Source organism: Epinephelus fuscoguttatus, linkage group LG5 (genome assembly GCF_011397635.1).
Source record: "Epinephelus fuscoguttatus linkage group LG5, E.fuscoguttatus.final_Chr_v1".
Lineage (NCBI taxonomy): Eukaryota > Metazoa > Chordata > Actinopteri > Perciformes > Serranidae > Epinephelus > Epinephelus fuscoguttatus.
Window position 1 is genome coordinate 33384954 of NC_064756.1, and position 23466 is coordinate 33408419.

At 39.4% G+C, this 23466-nt stretch overlaps 1 protein-coding gene across 2 annotated transcripts in view; it reads right to left on the reverse strand.

Moving 5' to 3' along the window:
* cntn5 (contactin 5) overlaps nucleotides 1-23466 on the reverse strand; it is a 135215-nt gene that overhangs the window by 34670 nt on the left and 77079 nt on the right. For both annotated transcript variants that reach the window (XM_049576274.1, XM_049576273.1), the window contains exons 8-11: nucleotides 16171-16273; nucleotides 7045-7226; nucleotides 2059-2195; nucleotides 1769-1898 (exon numbers count right to left, since the gene is read on the reverse strand). In XM_049576274.1, the coding sequence (XP_049432231.1) occupies nucleotides 1769-1898; nucleotides 2059-2195; nucleotides 7045-7226; nucleotides 16171-16273 (552 nt within the window). The remainder of the gene's footprint in view (nucleotides 1-1768; nucleotides 1899-2058; nucleotides 2196-7044; nucleotides 7227-16170; nucleotides 16274-23466) is intronic.

Genomic DNA, 23466 nt, shown 5'->3' on the forward strand with positions numbered 1-23466 from the left:
AATTAGGCACTAATGGTCTAAATAAGGCTTTGGGCACAAAAGTGGATGTGGTGCTGGTGTACAGCTGTATTACACATCAAGGCCATCTACAGGCTGCGAGGCTTTGTCAACTGCGATTATTCAAATCCTGAATGATGCTTTATAGGTGACATTACACACAATGACAATTCAATCCCATCTGTAGCTACAGGCTGACCCCTCTCCCTGTAACACTTGTGTCTTTGAGGCTGAGTAGTCGCCTGAGTGGCAGAGGTCCCTCTAGACACGGAAAGCAGCAGAAAACAGAGCAGTTGCTGTGTGTATTTGTTTTAATCAAAATAAGAGCAGGCCTGCAGCTGGTGGCAGCGCTACCCTTATTGCTTCACCCGCCACCCCTCCCAGAAGAGCTGGATCTGGGACAAGATCACAGGCATGAGGGCAGCCGCTGCCCCTGTGTAGCCTCCAGTGATCGCTCATCTGCAGGCTGTTATTAGCCATGTAATCTGTCCTGATAGTGTTTGCTTGTGGACATCTCTGCAGAGCACAGGTCACTTGGAAGATATGCCTAGGGGGTATAGTTATGAAAACATTCATCACTGGCCTCCAAATATCATCGTTGTGATTGTGACTCTAAGGAAGGCAACGGCACTTTCTCATCAGCTCACATAAAGCTTATTAAAATTCTCACTCTTGCAGACAACACTGAGCGTTTAAATCAATTAAACTGTGCTCATTTTACACTGATTTTAGGGCCAAACGTTTTATAGATCTTCCCAAAAAGAAAAAAAAAAAAAGTTTTTCCATGTGCAATAAGATTTTCAAAATGCCACAGATTCCCCTTCGAAAAAGGGCATGCCACACAGACAGTAAATCAAACTGTCCCTCTGGGGAGCACAGAAGGGGAATGGGTGTCACCAGCTGTATCCCAGTATAGAAGATGACAAGGAGAAAATAGTGCGTCAACGCAGAACAGTGGACAGCCATTCAGTGCGACTGTTATGTTTCAGCCTGAGGCCTTACATGTAACTCTGAAGAGCACAGTTTCCTTGGCTTTTAGTGCCCTTAAAGTTTCAAGTACATGTGACTCCTGTTTTATTATTTAGAAAAAGGGATAAAAATACTCATTGGAAATAAAGAAAACACTGTAAAATGTGTGTTATTAATAATTATACTTGATTATTAAATACTAATAGCAAACACTGACTAATAAATACATGATGACAGTCACGCTCAAAGTGAAGGTTTGTTTTCTTAAGTAATGAGGGTTGTGGTGTAGACTGTGCTTTGATGACAAACGATACAGCGGAGATAAGACCCTAATGGAGTCATTAAACTCCATCAAAGAAACCATTGATGTCTCTCTTCCAGTGTTTGCTCCCATTAGTATAAATCTATACCTACATGTCATTGCTTTTTATTCTCTTTAGATATAACAAAGAACTGTTCCAGACTCTCCTCGACTTGATGAGCGCAGACACCTCATTGAATATAACCATAAGGGTCCTTCTTTTATTCATACCGTCCACTGCCTGGGTTAAATCAGGGACCATTGATTGGCAATCAGCACATCTCACAGTTCAGCGTTCCCCACTTGCATTTCAATCTCCCTTACCTATCATCTGGTACCTTATTCAGATGCCAATACTCAGTCTGCACTTCTGTTCTTTGCAGAGTAACAAGGCAACTGCGCTTGGCCGAAAGGAACATTTGCCTCATGAAAAATTACACAAACGTTTCTTTTAATGTTGTGTTTGGTCTCCTCTAAATTATAAACCAAAGGTGTAATTACCTAAAATCTTGAGTTCAGCATTTGAGTAGATGGCCCCGTATTTATTTCCTGCAACACACTGGTACATTCCTGAGTCCGTCTGCTGCACTTTATGAATGGTCAGTTCTCCATTCACTATTTCAACTCGACCCTGAAACAAGAAGAAAGCATTAAAGAACATCATATCAGCACGTAGACATACTAACCATGATAATGCTGCATTTAGCAGACGTGTGGTTTCAGAAGGATAATTCAGATGTTTTGGGGTACAATCAACAAAAGAAGAAGGCACTCTGTAGTGAGGTAAGTACCTGGGATGTCAAGGGCAAACCATTACGAAGCCAGTGATAGGTGGGCCGGGGCCTCCCCATGGCCTTGCACTCCCATTGGAGCTTCTCTCCACTATCCATCTGAGTGTCATTAATCATTCTGACCCACTGAGGGAGGGCTTGAAGATAGAAAAGAAAAAAAGATTTAGAATAAGTAATATATCCTTGAAACCCACACAAGGCACAAGTATGGTCACCTGTACTTAAAAGGAGAAGAAACAGGAATGCACAAATACACTTGTAACACGCATGTAAGAGGCTGTATTTAAAGGGGAACAACACTTAAAATAAGATTTTTTCCACGGCATGGGAAGGTTCAATCAATATATGTGAACATGAGCTACTCTCTTTCAAAGCCACGAGACTCCACAAGGGTCCGCTTTGGTCTGTGTGATGTAAATGTTGTCATCCAACCACGTCCGCATGTCTGCGTGCAATACATTTTTTGTGACCATGCACTCCAACTACACATGCTTCAATCACTTGATCTACATTCGAGTCCCAGCGACATCTTCTTAGTTTCACTTTAGTTTTCAATAGTGGCATTAGGAATACAGAAAGCTCACCTCCCAGCCCTCCCGTTTCCTGCTAGGGGCCGCAAGGACCCTCATTTGTACTATGAATGGAACCATGAGCATGTGCGAGGGACTGCAGCTATCTGTGTACATTCAATTCGTAAAGTGTGTCCAAGCTGTAAGTCTCAACCAAAGTCTGGAGCTGCTTCATAGACAATAAATGGGAGTCTGATTTTGTGGCCTCACATAGTGTTTATTTCCTTTTTAATATCAAAATGAGCTTTATAGACTGAATCATAATGTTTTTAACAATAATTTCAAGGTGGAAAACCTCTACCTCACATATATAAAATGCTATGGCACTGCCTCAGTTGTTAAGTTCTTAGACGCCTCAGCTGATTTCAGCTGATGACTCATCAACCAATAGCACAGCGACACACCTTCTCTATCGGCCTATCATCTCAATGTACCTCATTCTAAATGTGGTGCTTTCTCGCTGCAGTCACCTCCCCATCACTACCTAGTCTTTACATCAACCTCAGCCGCCTCAGCAATCAGCAGCCACCACCACCAAGGTCTGGACTCCACAGGAGGGATATATCTTACTGCTGCTTAGAAGTCCCTCGATCACGAAATTCTCCCTCTGGTGCCTATGCTTCTGTCTTTCCTGATTGAACTACGCATGCTCCTGTCTCGTTTCACACTACACTCCAAAACACTGCTTTCAAGTCGCAGTGTTAAGGCGGCACTTTCCGCAGCCCACGTCCACAGCAATACATTGCTTAGCTGCCATGCCTGTAGCTTTGGTTTATCAAAGACACCAGCAAGTCAAGTCAGTACATAAAATAAGCACAGCAGAAACATTGGTTGGACCATCATGTTTAACTAAACATCTTAAAATGTTACATTTACAGCTAGAAATGACGACAAAAATGAACAAGTTTGCCAATCTCTGCAACTGGAATCAATTGCCAGTTGTCTACCCAGAGGTGACTGTGGGTGTTAGCGTGTGGTTTAGTGTTCTCAGTTCCAAAAAGAAAATGTACTTACATACTCAGAACATTTCCCTGGGTGCTCATCTAGAACATCTTTACCAATTCATTGTCTATTGAGCAGCTTCAGACTTTATACCTGATGACATCACAAATTTGAGTGTTTGAGTGTTCATGTTTACTAACATTTTTGGACTAGCTAAGATTAAAGGAATACCTTGCATGGATTTTAAAAAAGGGGGTAGTTCCCCTTTAAAACAGTGGATGCACTAAACCACTTTATAGTAATCCCTTAATGCTCAGTCCCAAAGGTAGCAAACACATTAGAATAGAAAAACCAACCATGTGTTATTTATTTCAATCAAATTTTAAATAATACATTTTGGCACTGTGTTTGAATCTTTTGTTTACACCTTCTCTTCAGCGTGCTGTCCTTTTGTTTAGCACATTCTGTTTTTGCTGTATTTTACAGTCTTTTGATGTTTGTCACTTTACAGAAAAATCCCTGAATTCACCTTTGACTTCTACTGCTCCTGTATTTTTGCACTGCATTTAACACAGACAACTCATAAATCACACGATGTATCTAGTAATAAGATATCTCCTTTTTCCCAATCTTTTATTGTGCTCTTTAACCCTGAAGAACTGGAGGAAAATGCAAATAAGGTTTCTAATTCTAATAAGGTGCTGCCTCACAGGCACACTTCAAAGAAAGGAAGAGAAAGATTTAAAATGGTGTGTAGCAGAAAACACTCAAACAAACACAAACACACCTTTAGTCAAGACCAACAAGCGTGACCAACCACACTGATACTTATTAACAGGCACAGGCCATTCAATAAGTTGATTAAATTATTAATGTTCTGAGACTGTTCTTTAACAGAAAATGCAGTAGAGTTTTTTACTGAAGGGTCCCAGAGCTGCACTGTTTTCATTGTCTTCTCCATGTGTGGATCACATTTATGTTTTTTGTATCATGTTCATGAACACATTCTTTTTTCTCCTTCCACCCGCATGCCTGGCCCGTGGCATAGGCACACTAGGCAACTGCCTTTCCTGGGGGCCCCTTAACCATGACGCTTTTTTCTTTTCTTCCCCCCCCAGCATCCTACATGCTTGTGTTTCCATGGCTGCATCCACAGCTCCTGTCCAACTCTGCATGCTGCAAAGAATCTGTCACAACTCAAGATCTGAGCGCTGTATAGGCTGTATGTACTTTCTTTTCATCTTGTAGTCCCTTTCCATCTGCTGAGTCTTATACCGCATGTGGTTGTGCATTTTTCAATTCCTGTACATTTACAAGAATATAAAATTTACAAGGACCTTTTACTGAGGCTGGATCATTCTGACAGTCTTGTGTATGGAGAGGGAATGTTAATCAGTTGGTCAGTAACCCAAGCCTTTCTTCTCCTTTTATTCTAATCTCCTTTGAATTATACCTCTTGCTTTAATATGCTTTTATGCTCAAATAAGACATTTTTAATTGCATATTGTGACATCACTTGTATGTTGTAATGAAGTTGTTATACTGAGCACTTTAATGCTGATAAAAAAAAGGAATAAAAGATTAAAATAACAAGTGCAAAAGTGCAGAAGTTAATAACCCACTAAATTTCTTGGGACAAGTTAAATAGATATTGATGATGACATGATATTATTATATGCTGAATGTGACAAAAGAGTGCAAACCCAAAGACGTGTAAAGCTTTAAATGCACAGAGCTCCAGAAGAATACTGGCTCTGACAGCTCTGACATTCTCACATCTTTTGCTTTATCTTTCTTTCCTTTTTACAATCAAAAAAATAAATTTATGATTGGTGTATGGTATCTCACACCTCACCAGACTCAATGATGTACATTCCAGTGGTGTATATCTTTTACAGCGTGTGCAGAAAGGAGGAAAACCTCGCTATTAAGCTGCTTCTTCTACTGTAACATGCCAAGCACGTTCTTTGCTATTCTTTGCATATGGCACCTTCAGTGGAATACTTTTTCTGTGTGTGTGTGGTTTGATTGAATGATTATGGTCAGGAAGGTCTCCCTCACAATGCAAGTTCAAACTTCCAGCTGACCTGTGTAAATTACATTTAGCGTGAGCCTGCTACAAATTAGCTCGCTATTCTCCTTGTGATGTCAACAGAATGGAGGTTGCCAAGAAGTGCAGGGCCTTGGAAATGTGTCCCACCAAGGCCGAGGCAGTCCATTATCTTGGTCCTGTGTGCACGGCACAGACAGAGAGGAATGGACGACATGCACCTTCATCTATGATAATGGGGAAAGGTAGTAATTCAACACACTTACGAGCACCTCACATAAGGAAACTAAGAAACTGCTCTTCAAGTGAGGTCTGTCCTGAAACTGATATCTAATCACTGTACTTAAGAAACTCTGTGTTTTTAGTTGATAAGCCTTGAGTCAGTGAAATACATAATTAAAGTGTATGCCTGCAAGCTGAAAACATTACAATGTGAATATATTTTCATATTATTTTATTGGTATCCCCAGCAACTGTTAAATATTTAATTAATGTATTATCTCATTTAAACAGATTATTTCAATCTGTTACCTGAAAGTTATGTTTTTGTAGTGACAAAAATAATTAGAAACAGGTGTGCTCAGAAAATTCATAGAAAGTAGCGTTCAAAGGCATGGATGTGATTACTGGATAAAAAAGAATTCTGATCTATTGCGACAAATCTTTGAAAAAAGACAAATCAACCACATTAGTAAAACAACTACCAGAGGAGTGGTTAGAACATTTTGGACAAAACAGACCTGACAGCTGAAGAGCTGTGTTAAAGAGACCCACACTAAAAGACACAGCTCACTCACTGAGGTGATGAACTTGTTCTTGGATTATCTGCCATGGGTGTATAATTAGTCCTTGAACTGTTCGGCAAATTCACAGAGACAAGGACTGGTCCCCAGCCTTGAATTACAGATGACTGTAACCAGCGATGACTTACATCATAAAAAATCCTTGGAAACCATGCAGAACGACCAAAATGAACTTGAAAAGTTGAACTGTTCAGCAACTGTCGTTTAAGCTACTATATTCAGACAGGGGGTATAATGACTGGCATTGACAAAAACTGTGATATTTTAAAAATGAAACACTGATATCATGGTAATAATATACATATGATAATATTGTGTAAATAATTCAGTACCTCCCTACACTCAAATTTTGAGTGCGCCATAATTAATTTACCAAAAAAGAGTGAAAACAGAAAAAACAAAATTTAAGATAAACTTGACTGATAGAATTATTATTAATATTAATCCCATCATTTTACATTTTGTATAGATATCACAATAACATTGTTATTGTGATTTGTGTTATTGTGATTTGCTGGAGTACAACACATCACCACATGTCCTCTTCTATAATGTGAGACAGCTGAAGAGAAAAGTTAAAGACCAACAAATTAATACAGAATCAATGCATGCTCAGACTCACTGTAGACCTGCAGATGTCCTTTGAAAGCAGTGCCTCCTCTCGGATTCTCTGCCTTGCATTCATAAGTTCCCGAGTCCTCCAGCTGAATGTTGGGAATTTCCAGCACGGCCTGGGACTTCCGAAGTCTTGCTTTTTTGGGGATGTTGCCATTTATCTTCCTCCATGTGATTGTTGGCACTGGACTGCGAGGAGAGGGGAGTGAGATTATATACTCAACAGTACAGTGTAGCATAAGAACAAGCTGTATTTACACACAGTATAGGTGTGTAGTGTGAGCTGCTGTGGCACAATTCACTGCTGATAATAATTTTGTTTTCTGAGAAAATTAGAAAATAAGAGCACAACCATCAAGAAGTATATATTCATATGATGACAATGTAATGATACATAAAATTAATACAGGTATTTCTATGCCCTTTCAACTGGATACAATTTTAAAAAGATGACCCTGACAGATTTTCTTTTCTCTGCTTTGAGCCCATAAAATATAAAAACCTTTTAGAATGTTAAGTATCTTTCTTTTATTGCATGAGTGAACTCTTAAAGGTTCAACTCAACTGCTTAAAGCTAACTTAATGTAATGTCAATGAGCTTGTGGAAATTGTTGTAGGTGCTACTACTTTTTTTTTTTTTTTAATTGAATGCATCAATAATGATTTTTTTTTTTTGGCCCGTTAATGAGATATTTTAAAACAACATCTAAGTGTAACAAACACTGGCAATGACCTACAGCTTCCAGAAGTCCTTCATTCATAATGACGTATTGACATACCATGATGAGTATTTAATATTGGCTCTGCTCTACATGTGAATCTCTGACCTTTCGGCCACTCATGATAAATTTACTGTACCAAACGACACATTACAGCCCGGGTTTCAGATTGACAGAGATAATATTCGATTCAGCCTAATAACAGCCTAAAAGATTTGTATGATTAGTGTTCAAGCAGTGTCCTCTATCCCTGTTTATTCATAGATTGCCCTATAGATCCATTTGATAGATGACTTGCACATGCAGAGTGAGAATGCCTGACTATACGCTCAGTATCAGCAGTGCGCTTGTATGACAACTAGATTTGACAGGTGTCTGAAAGATGGAAATGTGACACCATACAAACCTCCAGTGAACCCATCAATCATTTAGCCAAGATGGAAATGTTACATCCCTGAGCTTTTTTAGCTGTTCTAAATTCACAAGGACATTGAAGTGCTCTTGGCTGCAGTGGACTCAAATTAGGATTCAGAGCATATTTTGCATTAAGCAACACATTTCTTCACAAAGAGTTTCTTTCATTTTGGACAGGAGTTTTGTGTCACATATTTTCTTTGTAGCATATTGGTTTCAACATTTTCTTTTGCTTTGAATTTTCCAACAGCGAACTCATTACCTTACAGCGTGCATTTAGGTCTCCTCACATCACCGAGACTCTGAGGCAGCATATTGAATAACATACAGTAGTTTCACACGGACTGCAGTTATAAGAGCTGCAGATTTCCTGCACATGAATTTGAGGACAAGGTTCGATCAAGAAAAAATAATGTCATGATCCATAGTTTGAAAAATATAAATTGCTTAGATCTCCATGTAAAATCTAGAAAAGCAAGATAGTCTCTTAATACAACATACTATGGTGATGTGTAACGCCATATTCATAAGCCACAATACTGTCACTCCAAATGATATTTATGTTTCATGCATTCCAGTTAATCCCACTTTTGTTGCCACAAATGAGGCCCGCGAAATGCCGCTGATGTCTTGCTAAAAGCATATAAAGGAAGACAATACTTTTCATGCTCAGGCTCTAAGGTTCTCTCTCACCCTGCCACTCACTCCTTGCACATATGCTCACTCACTACCTCTAGGTGACATTTTCACAATCAACCAATAGCACAGCGACACACCTTCTCTGTCAGCCTATCATCTCAATGCACCTCAATCTAAATATGGTTCTTTCTCTGCCATAGTTCTTTCTTGCTGCAGTCACCTCCCCATCACCACCTAGTCCTTACATCAGCCTCAGCCGCCTCAGCAATCAGCAGCCACCCCCAGTGTCTGGACTCCATGGGGGGATATATCGTGCTGCTCCTCATTTGAAATATGGTCCTTTCTCTGCTGTAGTTCTTTCTTGCTGTAGTCCTGCGCGCCCTTCGCCTCCCCATCACCACCCAGTCTTTAGGGATTCATCAGCCTCATCCACCTCAGCAGCCTCAGCAATCAGCAGCCACCACCACCAGTGTCTGGACTCCATGGGGGGATATACTGTATCTTGCTGCTGCTCATTTGAAATATGGTTCATTCTCTGCCGTAGTTCTTTCATGCTGCCATTGTGTGCGCCATCCTCCTCCCCATCATCACCTAGTCTTTATGGATTCATCAGTCTCATCCACCTCAGCAGCCGCAGCAATCAGCAGCCACCACCACCAGTGTCTGGACTCCATGGGGGGATTTATCCTGCTGCTGCTCAGATGTCCCTCAATCACAAAATATCTCCCTCTGCTGTTCAAGCACCAAAAACTTATCTAATCATCTTAAATCATCTGTTAATCTGTACACTCATATTCTGTATTAAATATTATCTTTACTTCATTCTTCTGTCTTTCCTGATTGAACTGGTACTAGTGCCGATGTCTAGCTAGACAACTCAGAATTTTAGCAGACCCACACCCAATCTTGGTGGCATAATCGCCGCTGGAAATAGGAATAATGTGTTGCTAAAAAACACAGCTTCTGATAACACAGTCATAGTGGGAAATGATGCTGATGCCTTTCTAAAAACACACAGTTTTAGTTGCACAATCATGCTGGAAATGCTGGGATGTCTTGCTGAAAAACAACCAGTTGGTCTTAGTGGTCAGCAGTTGTCTGCAGCTGCATTCGTCTCGTCTTGGTGTCACATCATATACCAACCCTGCCACCCTGATGACAAAGTCAGCTTATCTACTACCTCACTTGTTGTAAGGTAGATATGTTGATATGACACGTGATGTGACACGTGAAATGTACAATGTCAACATTTGAGAGAAGACTATCATAAGTCACTGTCATCACCAGTATCTCCCCATCTGCAGTACAGACAGCTATATGTTTTAATAGTGTGGTGACTCAACAACAAATATCTCCTATACAGTATGGTTACAAGGGGTGAAATCTGTGGCCTGAGGTAAAATCAAATATCTGTGGTATAATGTGGTTCCATTTGTTAGCACTTGACATTTTCATTTCAATGCCCCTGTGGGGTGTAAGAACAACATAAACAAAGTGCTAACAATAGACAAAGAGATTGAATCAGTACTCATGAATATGACATGCAGTTGGTATGAAGCCGTTCCTTATGTGTTATTGATAGAGATTTTTGCTATAGACCTTTGCTCCAAATAAACTCTCAACTAGCGAGAGAACACAGCAAATCTATAGAGACCTTGAGGGGCTGGAACACGAGGGTGAGTCTTCCCGAGTCTGTGGCAGGATTTCTCTTTGGAGGCTGAATAATGAGCACCGGGCCTGTACGTGTTCACAAGACTGGGGGTGGCGAGGGGGGAATAGACTCACTCCGTTTAGAAACGAGGAACTGTCTGTCAGTCTCTTCTGTATGAAACTGTTGGTATTAACTCCTGAACTCTGAAGCTGAGGTCATGTCAATTTTTATCAGTGTACAAACTAGGTATTTCTTACCCTAACATTGTGAGCGTGTTACACATTGGAGTTTATGTAAGGAGTTACAGTTTTCAATTTAAGGACGTGCCCATAGGCAAGCTCCGTAGATTACATCTTAATTAGCAGTCCACACAATTGCTGTGCCCTCATCTGGACTTGTTCTGTAATAAAGGTTGAAAATTAAATCTAATAACCGAAATATAGTGGAGAATTGGCTTGCTTCAGATCGTTAAGATCTAGATATTATTCCACCATTTAGCTCAGTGCTAAGCTCTTATTTCTTTGGCCCCTGTAGCAAATTCTAAACTACTTTTTCAGGAGGAGCACAAAGCCACATTTTACCTGTGTGATCTGACCAAAACACAACTGTGTTTCAAAAACATTGTACCAAGAGTATAAAATGTGTTGTCACTGAGAGGCACTTTCTCTTGCTGCTGACAGTGTGCGGTCCTGTACAGCTCAATGAGGAACCTAACTGCAAGGGTTTCAAGAGCTTGATTCCCTCTGGGGTCACTGAAACTAAAAGTATATCCACTACTCTTGAGGCAATTTGGATGAAAGCATCCACCACATGCCACATATTATATTTAAAGTGGAAATGAGTGGGAGAATGTGTAACCCATCAAATGTACAAGGCCTTTTGAACTACATACTCCAGTACCCCTTGAAATGAATGCAGCTAACAGCACTGCACTTTCCACAGTTTCTTGTGAAACAGAGCAGAATTTTAAATTGAATTTGTGTAGTTTAAAAATCTATATGTAGAACATCATCATCTATAAATGGCTATATCATTCATGGTTACTATCCTGATCATCTTTGATTTAAAACACAGGCTGAATGATAACTGTATTACATTGGCAGGCTTTTTTTTTTTTTTTTTTTTAAATTTTTATTGTTGTTTCTTTTTAATGTCTTTTCAATGTCATTTTGTGTATCTGTACGGTGTCCTTGAGTGCCAAGAAAGGCGCCTTCAAATAAAATTAATTATTATTATTATTATTATTATTATAAGGAAGCAGAACAGACATGTTTGTGAACACCACATACAGTATTATATAACAAACTCATAAAAAATGTGGTAAGCCTATTAGGAGAGTGCTAATGCTGCCCCTTTCAAGCAAAAGTTGTAATTAATTTTATTGATCTTATTATGTATATGAAGTAATTTGAAACACTAGAAGCACATTGATGCTCCACAATAGTAAACAGTGTTTGTACAGAGAATCCATTTCCAAAGACATAAAGGTTAAAAAAAAATCCATAATTATTAACTAGATCTCTGCTAGGTGGCCAAGTGCCTGGGCTGATTGCGACCCCTCAAGACTATTCTTGTAATTCCAGCTAACACGGTGCAGCACAATCAGAAAATCCCCAAAGCTATAAAAATATGTGCCTCGTCTATCTTTGACAGAGCCACAGTGTGTTGCACAGAGCAAATCAAGTTCTCCTGCTAATAGGCACTGTATGTGAAACATACATACAACATAATTATGTATGTATTTTTAATGACTAAAACATAGCCAGAACCCATGCTGTGTATAACTGGACTTTAACACTGTTAACTTTGTCTGTAGGCTACAGTGCAACAGAGAAGGATGATAAACACAATTAAAATAGACAAAAAAAGGGAAACCATTTACAACTAAGTAACCTACTTACTCAAATTTACTTAGGTCAGAAGCACAAACACCAAGGAAAAATTACCGAATGAACAAAATCTACAAAATCAAGCAGGTAAAATGCTCCACTTCTGAAACCTCCTGATGTGGTATGATGCTGTATGTCGGACAGAACAAAACAGTGTTGGCAATGGCAGCCAGAACACAATGCAGCTTCACCCTATGGAATTGACCTATGGTTAAGTCCTGCCCTCAAACGCAATGAGCCAATCAAAGTGCTTATAGCCATTCTCATACACTCAGACATTCTCTGTCTGGTCGTTCATTGAAATGCATTACGGAAAGTCAGTTTTGTTCGGTTGTATGAGCTTTTTCTGAGATTTGAAGTTTAAAAATGGTCAAATGGTGTGCATGGGGTACATGCAACTCCGACACAAGGTATCCTGAGAGGCTGGGTGACGGGGTGTATTTTTTACCCTTTCCTAAACCACATCTCAACCGAGAAAAGTGTCTCCTTTGGATAAAGTTGTGTGGTAACGTTAGCCCACAACATCAACTCAACGTGAATAAGATTAACAATGATGTCTACATCTGTTCTAAGGTAAGTCAACATTGTGTTTGAGGCAACACATTGTCACTTTGCTGGAAAGAAATATAAAGTTATCTTTAACATCTCTAGCTAACGTTAGCTAAAGTTAGCCTAACATTAGCTCCTAGCTGCGTTGTTCATCATGTCACCTTGTTTGCTGGGAGTTCATTAGCCTGTTTTGTTCTAGTTTTTGTAGATTGTTAGCTGATTGTCTAAGGGGCTCTAATTTAGTTAAGTTAACGTTAACTTCTGGAGCTTAGCTTCATTAACTTATCTGTAATTGCAGAGATAACAAAGGTTGGCAAACTTTATGCTGAATGAGTCAGTGTAAATACTGTAGCACCAAACTAATGGAGAGACACTCTTGGTAAAGATGGTAAAAAGGCCATTATTCTTCTCTCATATTCTGAGCCAAAAACCTTAACTTCAGTGGCACTTTAACTTGTTGTCTTTGATGGTGACAGCAACAAGATGCGGTTTATCACGCTTACACTGGGACCTGTAAATTTTGGCTTGTAATTTAAGCTTTTCATTGACCTTCTCAACAATTAAATGATTAATATATCCTTCCAATGCGTGGTTTAGGCCCTTTTGGTTACTTCTTAATGACATCTGATTGTTATGTCTCCAAAAATCATCAATTGCCTCCTGCAAAATGCAGTGTACTGTGACACCTGCCATAGCGCCAGTCACTGAATGTTGATATTTTGTCCAAGTGAGTGGAGGGGGGCGTGGCTTAGCCATAGGTCAATTGTCCCTCTTGGCTCCCTCACTGTCAAGATTAAGGTTTGGGAGAAAAATCAATACAACTTAGTAAACCAATATTTTGCGTGGTAATATTGTATCAATGAATGGATGCCAGGTATCAATCATTTATTATACATTATTAATTTTTCCAAATACACATGTTAATACAAAGTTTGGTACTAGAATAATAATATCAATTGCTTTTTACTTTTAATACTAGATGGTGCAGAGGGTTTTTTATTCTGGTGAGATCTCAGCCAGCGGCATTTGGCAGGAAGTTCATCAAAACAAAGATGGAGGCACCAGAGAGAGAAATCAGAAATGCTCTGTTGGCATTTAAATCAAACACCTGGACTTATTTGGGATTTTTTTTAACACAGAGTGCAAGAAGGACTTGTATGACACATGCGATTTGCAAGCAGTGTCATATGAGAATAAAATACTCTGGGAATGCTACACACATAAGGGCTAACCTTACGCTCAGGCAGTTGGGAAAGAAGTAAAAAAATATATTGTATCGCAATACTAAGCATATTGCAATATTGCAATAATATTGTATTGTGACCTTAGTATCATGATAATATATCGTGGGTCCTCTGACGAGCAGTATGGAGATATTTTGTGGTTTCAATTATGTGTTTTTGGACGTTTGAATCTGGGGCGCCGTAAGCCATAAGGTGGAGTTGTGTTGCTACCCCCTCTCCCCTGGGATCTCCGCAAGTGATGTGAGGACTCTAAAACTTCACCTGAGCCTCCATCGGCATATGGGTGAGTAGATAATGGCTGAATTTTCATTTTTGGGTGCACTGTTCCTTTAATGGATCATAATATAGGCCTATCAGGTATGTAATCAATCTGCAGACGCTACAGTTTAAAATGTGACCAAACGTTTCTATAAATGTAAATATTTGAGCCATGCCAAAGGCCAAAATATGGCCTGTAACAAGGTATGGTTTGCTGGTTTTAGCCGAGACAATTTCTGGAAACCTTGCGGCCCCTACTGGCCAGTTAAGAGGAATGAGGAGTCAGCAGTCAATAATGGTATAAAATATTTTTTGTGAATCACTGCATCAGCTAGAGGTGATCTGAGCACTGTCACAAATGTGGCCACAAAATATTAGGCTGATTGGTCCAGTAGTTTGTAAGATGAGCTGCAGATATTACAACATTATAAGGTGACTAGAATGCAAAATCATTGGACTATTTTTATTGCTCTCTAATTCACTTTCATTGTCTCATTGTTCTCTTTGCCCTTGACTGTGGCCTACAAAGTACTGTCACTGGTAAATATCACAACAGACAATCATATCAAGGTGCCTTGGCATTCACACACAAAGAGCTTTTCTGCCCCGTCTTTGCTAGTGGTGCCATCATAAATATTGATCAACAGCAGAACAAAACCCATTTTAACTTCATTTTCAGTGCTATATAAAGACTGGCATTTCTTAATAGGGTGCATTGATAAATCATTCATCTCTATGTAAAAGGGTAAGTCACTGGCATCACTGTCTGACTGAAAGCCATCACGCACAAATTACCTCATTGAGGGAAGCACAGAGCAAAAACTCACACTGTTTGGCTGTTCTACAAGCATCCCAACACTCCTGCTTAGCTTGATAGGAAAACTAAAGGGTGCAAGATTATAATGCAGTGTCTATATATTTAGGAAATGACTTACCATAATGTGGATAATTAATTGAAATCAAGGAAAACAATTATGAGGTCCTTAGTCATCTGTAGATTAGAGACTGTTTGCACTTAAGATAGAAGTCAGCAATGAATAATTCATGCTGAATAATTATAAACAAAATGGAGTAGGGATGATAAAAGATTATGTTGTACAATGAAAATATGTCAGACACCACTTCAACCTTGCTTTGGAGAACAACAGTTTGAAAGGGTTTCCAGTTTTCTTTTTTTATTTGAATGAAAAACTAAAGAAATAATACATACTATATATTTGAATTTAAATAGGCAATGGTCGTGGAAACCATGAAGCCAGAATGCTAACTTTAGTAACCGTGGTAAGTGGTTTGGATTGAAGTCTCTGTGGACAAAAGTGTGTTTTCCCTCCTGGCAGACAACTATTACCAATTTCATTTTTTCCATACACATAACCTTGGCTTTCTACATTCATAACAGACCCTGAAAGCACCCAGGAAACACAGATACATTAGGGCTCTCAATTATGAGAACACATGGGTCCCTAGGGCTGAATTCCCTATTCAGTCTTCCCCCCTTGCACTAACATGCCATCTAACAGCCGAGCTACGATGCTGCACTTCTCTACACTCACTTAACATCCCGCCTGAAGACAAGATATGCCTGGTTCCCTTTTCAGGTAATGGAATAATGTAATTTAAAGAAGAGAGAAAAACACAAGGAGTGTAATCTAAAGGATCTCTTAGCAACAGAGCAGTGATAGGCTGTAGTTTACTGTTCCTAGTGAATAATATGATGCTGCTGTAATAAACAGCTACCTACATTTGTGCAATATGTCCTTGTTTACTTACTTCCCCAGAGCAAAGCACTCCAGCCTGACTGTGACTCCTTTGGCAGCCAGGACAGATGTAGGGAAATGCACCTCAATTTTGGGCTCATACTCACCCATGACACCTGGAAAAGGTTAAGAAAGAGAAATTGCAGACATTAGAACCAAGCAGATTGAAACCACTACTTACTCTCCCCATTTCCCATCATCTCCTTCTTTTCTTGCAGTGTGCTACACAGAGCCTGGGCATAGTGATTTTAGAAATAATAGGGAGGCTCTCTTCCTATTGGCCTGGTACCTGTTTTATGAGTATGTTAGCAACTACTGAAGAAAAAATGAAGCAGCAAATCTAAATTTCCTGGAGGATTTCTGATGTAAAGGCCTCTCAAGAGACACATGGAACATTGAATCGCGCAGTTTACAAGTGTGGGACTTCACATTATGCACACCATCTGGCATATCTTTCAACTATGCACCTTTACTTCAGAGAGTCTTTAAGTTTTTTCGTACTGGTTTAGATCAAATACAGACTTACCTATCTATCTATCTATCTATCTATCTATCTATCTATCTATCTATCTATCGATAGATAGATAGATAGATAGATAGATAGATAGATAGATAGAGATAAATAGGAATAAAGCATGGGGATAATTCATATACAGGATTAGTTAAGAATAGCACATGGTATGTATTTTAAGATATTTATATTACTTTTATTTTAAGATAATGGTATCAGTTTTATGTAATTAAAGTCAGTAGGAAAAAGCAGACATGCTAGGCTAGCAATATATTGTTAAAAATATAAAGAAAAAAATAGTACACTAAGACAGGCAACCACACACTGCGGCCCAAAACAATCATCAGCAAATGTAATCATAACTATACATAGACTTCATAAATTGTCATTATTATTACATACAGTTCTAATAGTAAGGTGTACCGCAGCTCTACATGTGGGTTGTCCATGTGGTGTTACTGTACCCCAGCAGAATATATCACTGTCAACTGATATTGGTTTTGTAAAGTGTTAAGTGTCATAAAAACAGTAAGCCATTTTTAAGACATGAAAACCCCTGATTTAAGATTTTTGTATCAGAACGCTCTAAAAGTCTTCAGCAGAGGGTCCACAACCCCTTGGGGGTCCTAAGAGTTACTGCAATGAGCCCGCCAATCTATTGTTTCATAAGTTGCTTTTTTGTTTTTCAAAAATTAAATAATTGAAAACACACATTAATATGAATCCAATATATTATTTGCGAAGATAAATGGGCCTATTCATAAAAAAGAACACATTTCATTTACAGTTGCAACATTACTAAGAGCCTAACCCATGAATCCTTGTGCAAACATGAGCAAGCTAACGCTAAATCACTATGTGTCACTTAACCATAATGGTGAGGTGTACTAGTTAGCCAGCATTTACACACTATTGAAAAATATTAGCTAATTAGCTGTATTATTTTTCGAACTGTATGGACATTATGAGCCACAATTGATCATTTTGTAACTTTTTGAGCATGAGACTCTGACATACCATCCAGCTCAGAAACCACCAGTGAAAGTCTAAAAGATGAAGCTAATGCACCTAGCCATGCTACGTTCTGCTGCTGACTTAGCAGTCACAAGCCAGCACAAACAAGAGTGTACACAAAAATATTCAGAGAATTATCTTACGTGCAACTGAATGTTATTCAATCTATGCAATAGGGGGTCCCTGTTCCATCTTTCTTTGAGCTAAGAGGTCCTTGGCCTGAAAAACATTAAAGACCTGTGCTCTAAAATGGTCAGTTTAGCTGTTTAGTTCGCCCCCCCCCAAAAAACTCTATGGACAATTCTCCCCACACCCTCCCCGAGGGTTGGTTCACAGAAGGTGAAGAATGATCCCCTCCAGTGTTAAATGGTTGATGGCCCTGCAGTCATGTGAGCCAAATTCTGCATAGGTAGCATATTCCCATCTAGGCATGACCTACTGAAGTCTATTGAATAAGAAATGGTAGAAAAGCTCAGGAGCAGTTGTATTATAAGGGCAAACCATTAGGATGATGTACCAACAAATATTCTCCAGTGACAACACAGAACGTAGTGTATTGTCCTCAGGAATTAGTAAGCCACTTTACAATTCCCAAACACATTGTGAAGGACACAAGTGATAACGTGTTATCAGTCTTGCTAAGTGCCACTCTGACTAACACCTCAGCTCTAAGTCATAGCCAGAGGACATGCCTTCTTTGTTTATTCATCTGTATGTTAAGGCGCCCATTTATATCCATTTGCCAGAGCGATATGTCAGATGGCATTGAGCAAATTTAAAGTAACAAAGGAAAACACCTTCGCCTGGGATCTAATTACTATTATCGGTCTTGTTAAATAGGAGTTTGCAATATGAATATTACATGAGCATTTTAGTCTTTACAGAAATTAAATGTACACAGTATGATTACATGTGAGCACTGCTGATGGACACGGTGCTAACCCCAGCACCTTCCTGAATTTACAGCTAAACACATCAGACCATATGCAGTGTTGCTCCATGCGCTCTGTAACACACATGATCAGTAAGACAAATGACCGGCGTGACATTTGAGAAACCATTACACCTCCTACGTGTACCTGACACTTTTTATGTGATGAAATGAATGCTCCAAAGAAGGACTGAGGTTATTGAATTGTGGCCCACTATGTATGGAAAAGGAGTTTTATGATATTTGTTCCAAAGAACTTTTCAATTTCAATCTCATTCTCAACATTTATAGCTCCAAAGCAGCCCTTCACATATAATGAATTTGCAATATTTCACTGGCTCATGCCATAGTATATTCAATATCATATTCAGTCTCAGTGGCTGGACCTGATGGAATTGAAAGAAATAATGTCTTGGCTCGATGTGCTAAAACATTAACAGCCTTCATTTGTAGTATAGCTTTATATTTTATGTTCCTGTTTCATTTATTAATCACATGAAAATTACATTTTTCTGTTGTGCTTTGTTCCTCTGTGAACCAATTTTAAAGTGAAATGTCTATCCTGAAATTTAGTGGGACTCCACGCTTATTACATTGGAAAAGGATTTATTAGCTCCCTGATCCAGCAATACACAGGATAACTTCTGAAACCTTGTTAAGAAAAGTTCAAAAATAGATTTGTATACATTTACAATTTCACACCTATGCTAAAATATATAAAAACTTAAATAATCATAAATCAGATTTTTCCACGCAGTAGTGGAATTGTAATAGTTTAATAATAACTCCCTCTTAAATTCTCTATTTCCACACACTTGAATTGGCCCAGCCTATTCCTGCAGCTATAGTCTCCCTAATTGTAATTGGATTGTCACACCCCTACTGTTGTGCTCATTGAGGAAGTTGCCCTACAGGCATTGATCTTACCATCTACACTGCAATAGCAATACAGCCAGGTTTTATACTGGGAACATGGATGGATTACCAAACTAGCCTACCGAGCACAGGCCCGGGGGCCAAAATTATCTAGGGCTCCTGTGGCTTCATCTGGAAAATGTCACTCAAATTACCAACCAGTAAAAGAACCAAAATAATCACAAAAAGAGCACAAAATATGTACAAAAATGGGCAAACCAAACACAAAGAGTAAAAAAAAAAATGCCTAAAAAGACATGAAATTACATCAAGGACACACAAAATCACAAAGAGATGATTAAAAACTATGAAAAGAGGCAAAACCACCACAAAGTCTGTGTGTCCTGCTGTGTCGGAGAGATGGAGGGGCCTTTTGCATATCTGTGCCCAGGGGCATAATCATAATTCGCCCATGACAGGGAACATGATTAACATTACACAACATGTTGTAATGTACTAGATGGTCTCTGATAATGTGCCTTTAATAATTAATTTGATGACTTGATTTTTTAAGAACAGTCTCTTCTTGGAGTTAAGGTGGTAACGGCAAATGTCATGTTTACAATTGCTGCGTGTCCTCAATAAACACATTCAAAATACCTTTTGAAATTGTAATTTTCCAAAGCATTGAAGAGAATAGTCCTTTCACTCCAGATAAACATTTCAAGTATGCTGTTCTTTACCACAGCACTAGCGTATTAATAATACCGACTGTAAGCCAGTGTTTTCTTGATAGCAGAATGTGTACATCCAGGGTAAAGGACAATGAGTTGTTTAGACTACACTGCTGAAAATATGTTGGTTAGTAAACAATCATGCTGACATCCAATATGGCTATGGGCCTATGGCCTTCAATAACAATTTACAGTGCAGTGCAGAAAACATGCCCATATGGAGATAACATGTGCCTGCAAACATTATGTTTCGCTGATATCACTGTCGGTGTGGAGAGAGAAAATGTCTTATGACAATAATAACACCGCAAGTACTGCAGTCCAACTGGAGGCTTATCTCTGGAGGCACTCTTTATGTAAAGACAATGGCTACTTTTTTTGCGACATAAATGAGGTATATTCACATACACAGTAATTGAATAGTTTTAGTTATAAATGGATAAATCACACAGTTGACTGAAAACAAATAATTAAAGTCATATTTACTCACTAGCTAGTGTTACTCCATGTATGCAATGACCTGTTTCCAGCTTGAGAATGGCAGCAGTCAAATAAGTTTATTATAATCAATTGCATTTATTCATACATTTTCTGTAACTGCTTATCCTGTTGGGGCTTGTGGGGGAGCTTGGGCCTATCCCAGCTGACATTGGGCAAGAGGCAGGGTACACCCTAGACAGATCGCCAGACTATCACAAAGCTAAGACACACAGACAGACAACTATTCATGCTCACATTCACACCTATGGCCAATTTAGAGACACCAATTAACCTGATCTGACTGTGGGAGGAAGTCGGAGAGCCTGGGAAAAGCCCACGCTGATGCAAGCTCCGCATGGGGCGGCTCCCCCACCCTGGATTCGAACCTGGAAACCTCTTGCTATGAGGGGACAATGCTAACCACTGCTGCCCTCTCTTCCTAATGCTCAAAAATATATAACTGGAAACAGCAACAATTTCACAATGATCTGGCATTTACAAATAGCTTACCGTAAAACTTCAATTAATAGCCCGGGCTATTACTTGCTTAAATCGCTCAAATCAATAGGCCTGTATTTGGGACAGGCCTTTAATTCCTTTCACACAAAACTTAATCAGCAAAGAGTGGGAGTAAAATCAAACTATTAGTTTAACCAGTATTAATGTTCCTTGGCTTCAGATAATATATCAATTATGAATCATTCAGTTGATCTAGCTCCAACAGACAGCACATCAGAGAGAGATAGAGTTACGGCACTCAAGGATTGCGGCACCCGGCACACCGACAGCACACCACCTTATTCTATTAAAACAATACTCACACAGCTTAGAATAATTTTTATGAAAAAACCTTTGGATTCTTTTGATCTGAGGATCCTTAAGGCACTTGCACATGACCAGCGTTAAAAATCTCTCGATGCCCGCTGTGCTATTGTTTTCCTATGGAAGCTGCCATCGAGGTACTTGTTGAATTTGGCATCACGTTGTGGGCCTCACCTGCGTTTTGACGCAATGCCAAAAGTTCAATTTTGTTGAACTTCGACTCCGTTTGACGCTGACCTTTCCGTGTAGAGCCAATGATTTTACAGTAGAATGCAGGCGGGGGGCAGGGGCGGAGACAGGGTGCTGCAAAATTTGAAGATCTGACTGCAAGATGGAGGAGAAATCAGCGTTGGGTCAAGCTGACGGCCAGCGCTGCGGTGTCGGCAAATCAGCAATCATGTGCAAGCGTCTTTACAGACTGAAGGAATATGAATATCTTACTGGGTAATCAATGAATGGACCCATAATTTGAGGTAGCCAACAACCGTGTTTTATACATCCCAAGAACAACTTCTTCTTCTTCATAAAAGAACTGCTTGGCAACCACACCAGGCCTCTAATTGAGACAGGCCTGTCTTTGTCAAAATGTGTAGCCATAGCGGGTGAGTAAAAGGGACTAGGCATTTAATCAGGAAAGTTTTACGGTATGTAGAAGTGATGTCTTTATCTGGCACCGGATGTGAGTATGACGTCAGAAAGATGTTGGACTCTTCCAATGGACATACCTTAAATTTTGTTGGGAATAAAATTGACAATATTATAAATGTCTAATGAAACTCAGATTTCACATTGTGTGGATGTTAGCATTATGATGGTTTGCAGATGGGTTTTGTCCAGCATTCCTTATGATTAAATGTTTTCTAATGACGTTGCTGGCCAGCTGGGTGCAGACAGCACTGTATGCACACTAGAGTAACCATGGAAGGTCACTGCTGCATGGCAAATCACTATGTTGGCTGAAACCCTCTCTGAGGCTCGTGTTCCTTTAATGAAAATAACATTATTATAACTGACTGAGAATGGAAAAAATGAAGATAATACAAAACTATGCAATAGCCTGTTAAATATCTTTTTTTTTTTTTAATAAACAGCAATGTCATTGTGCTGCAGCATTCCTTTTCATTAACAAACAAACACTTTGCATGTGCTCTGATTCAGAGCCATTCCTACATTACTGCTATCCACAGTAATATTATGCACTTGCTTCTATTTACACCGAGCAGATAAATCAACGGGGGTGTGTTTCTGAGATGAACTGTATCTCTGTTTAAAAACAGTGCATTAGAGTTCAGTGCTTAGCCCCGCTCTGCTCAAGGTGGATTGCGAATTGACGATCAATGGCTTCCAGCAGGGTATAATGGAGCCCAGATGCTTGTTTTGATTAAGAGAGTCGGGGTTGGAGCTGACAGTGGTGAGCCGCACACAGATCCAGCTTGAACTGTCTACTGTGTAATAATCGCTCACTTTTACTGAGGCACAGATTTCGGCGTCTGATTGGTCAGACTCCAATGACTGAGGGGTGCACACAGCACGGGAACATTTGGGTGTCTGCTGCGAGGTGTGCCAATGTAATTTTCGGCGTTTTAGACCCAAATTCACAATATAGAAGCCTGCTGAACATCATGAGATTTGCAGGGCAAGAGATGCCAAGGCATTCTTTGGCATAATGGATGTACAGCTGTAGAGATTTGATTTGGCTGTGTTGTGTCGCAGGTGAGAGTGCTGTCCTTCAGCCCAAGTATCATCGCCACATTACTGACAGACATCACTATGTGATTGCAGCAAAGTTGATTCCTCTTCCGTCACTCATCCTTGAAAACCGAACAAGCAAAAATCATTTTCTTTATCCGACCATGAACTACATTAAAATGCTGATAGCAGACTGACCACATGCCCTTCTGACTGTATTTTTTGCATCTCAGTTAATGAGAGACACAAACCAATTTGGCACGGTTATCTGCT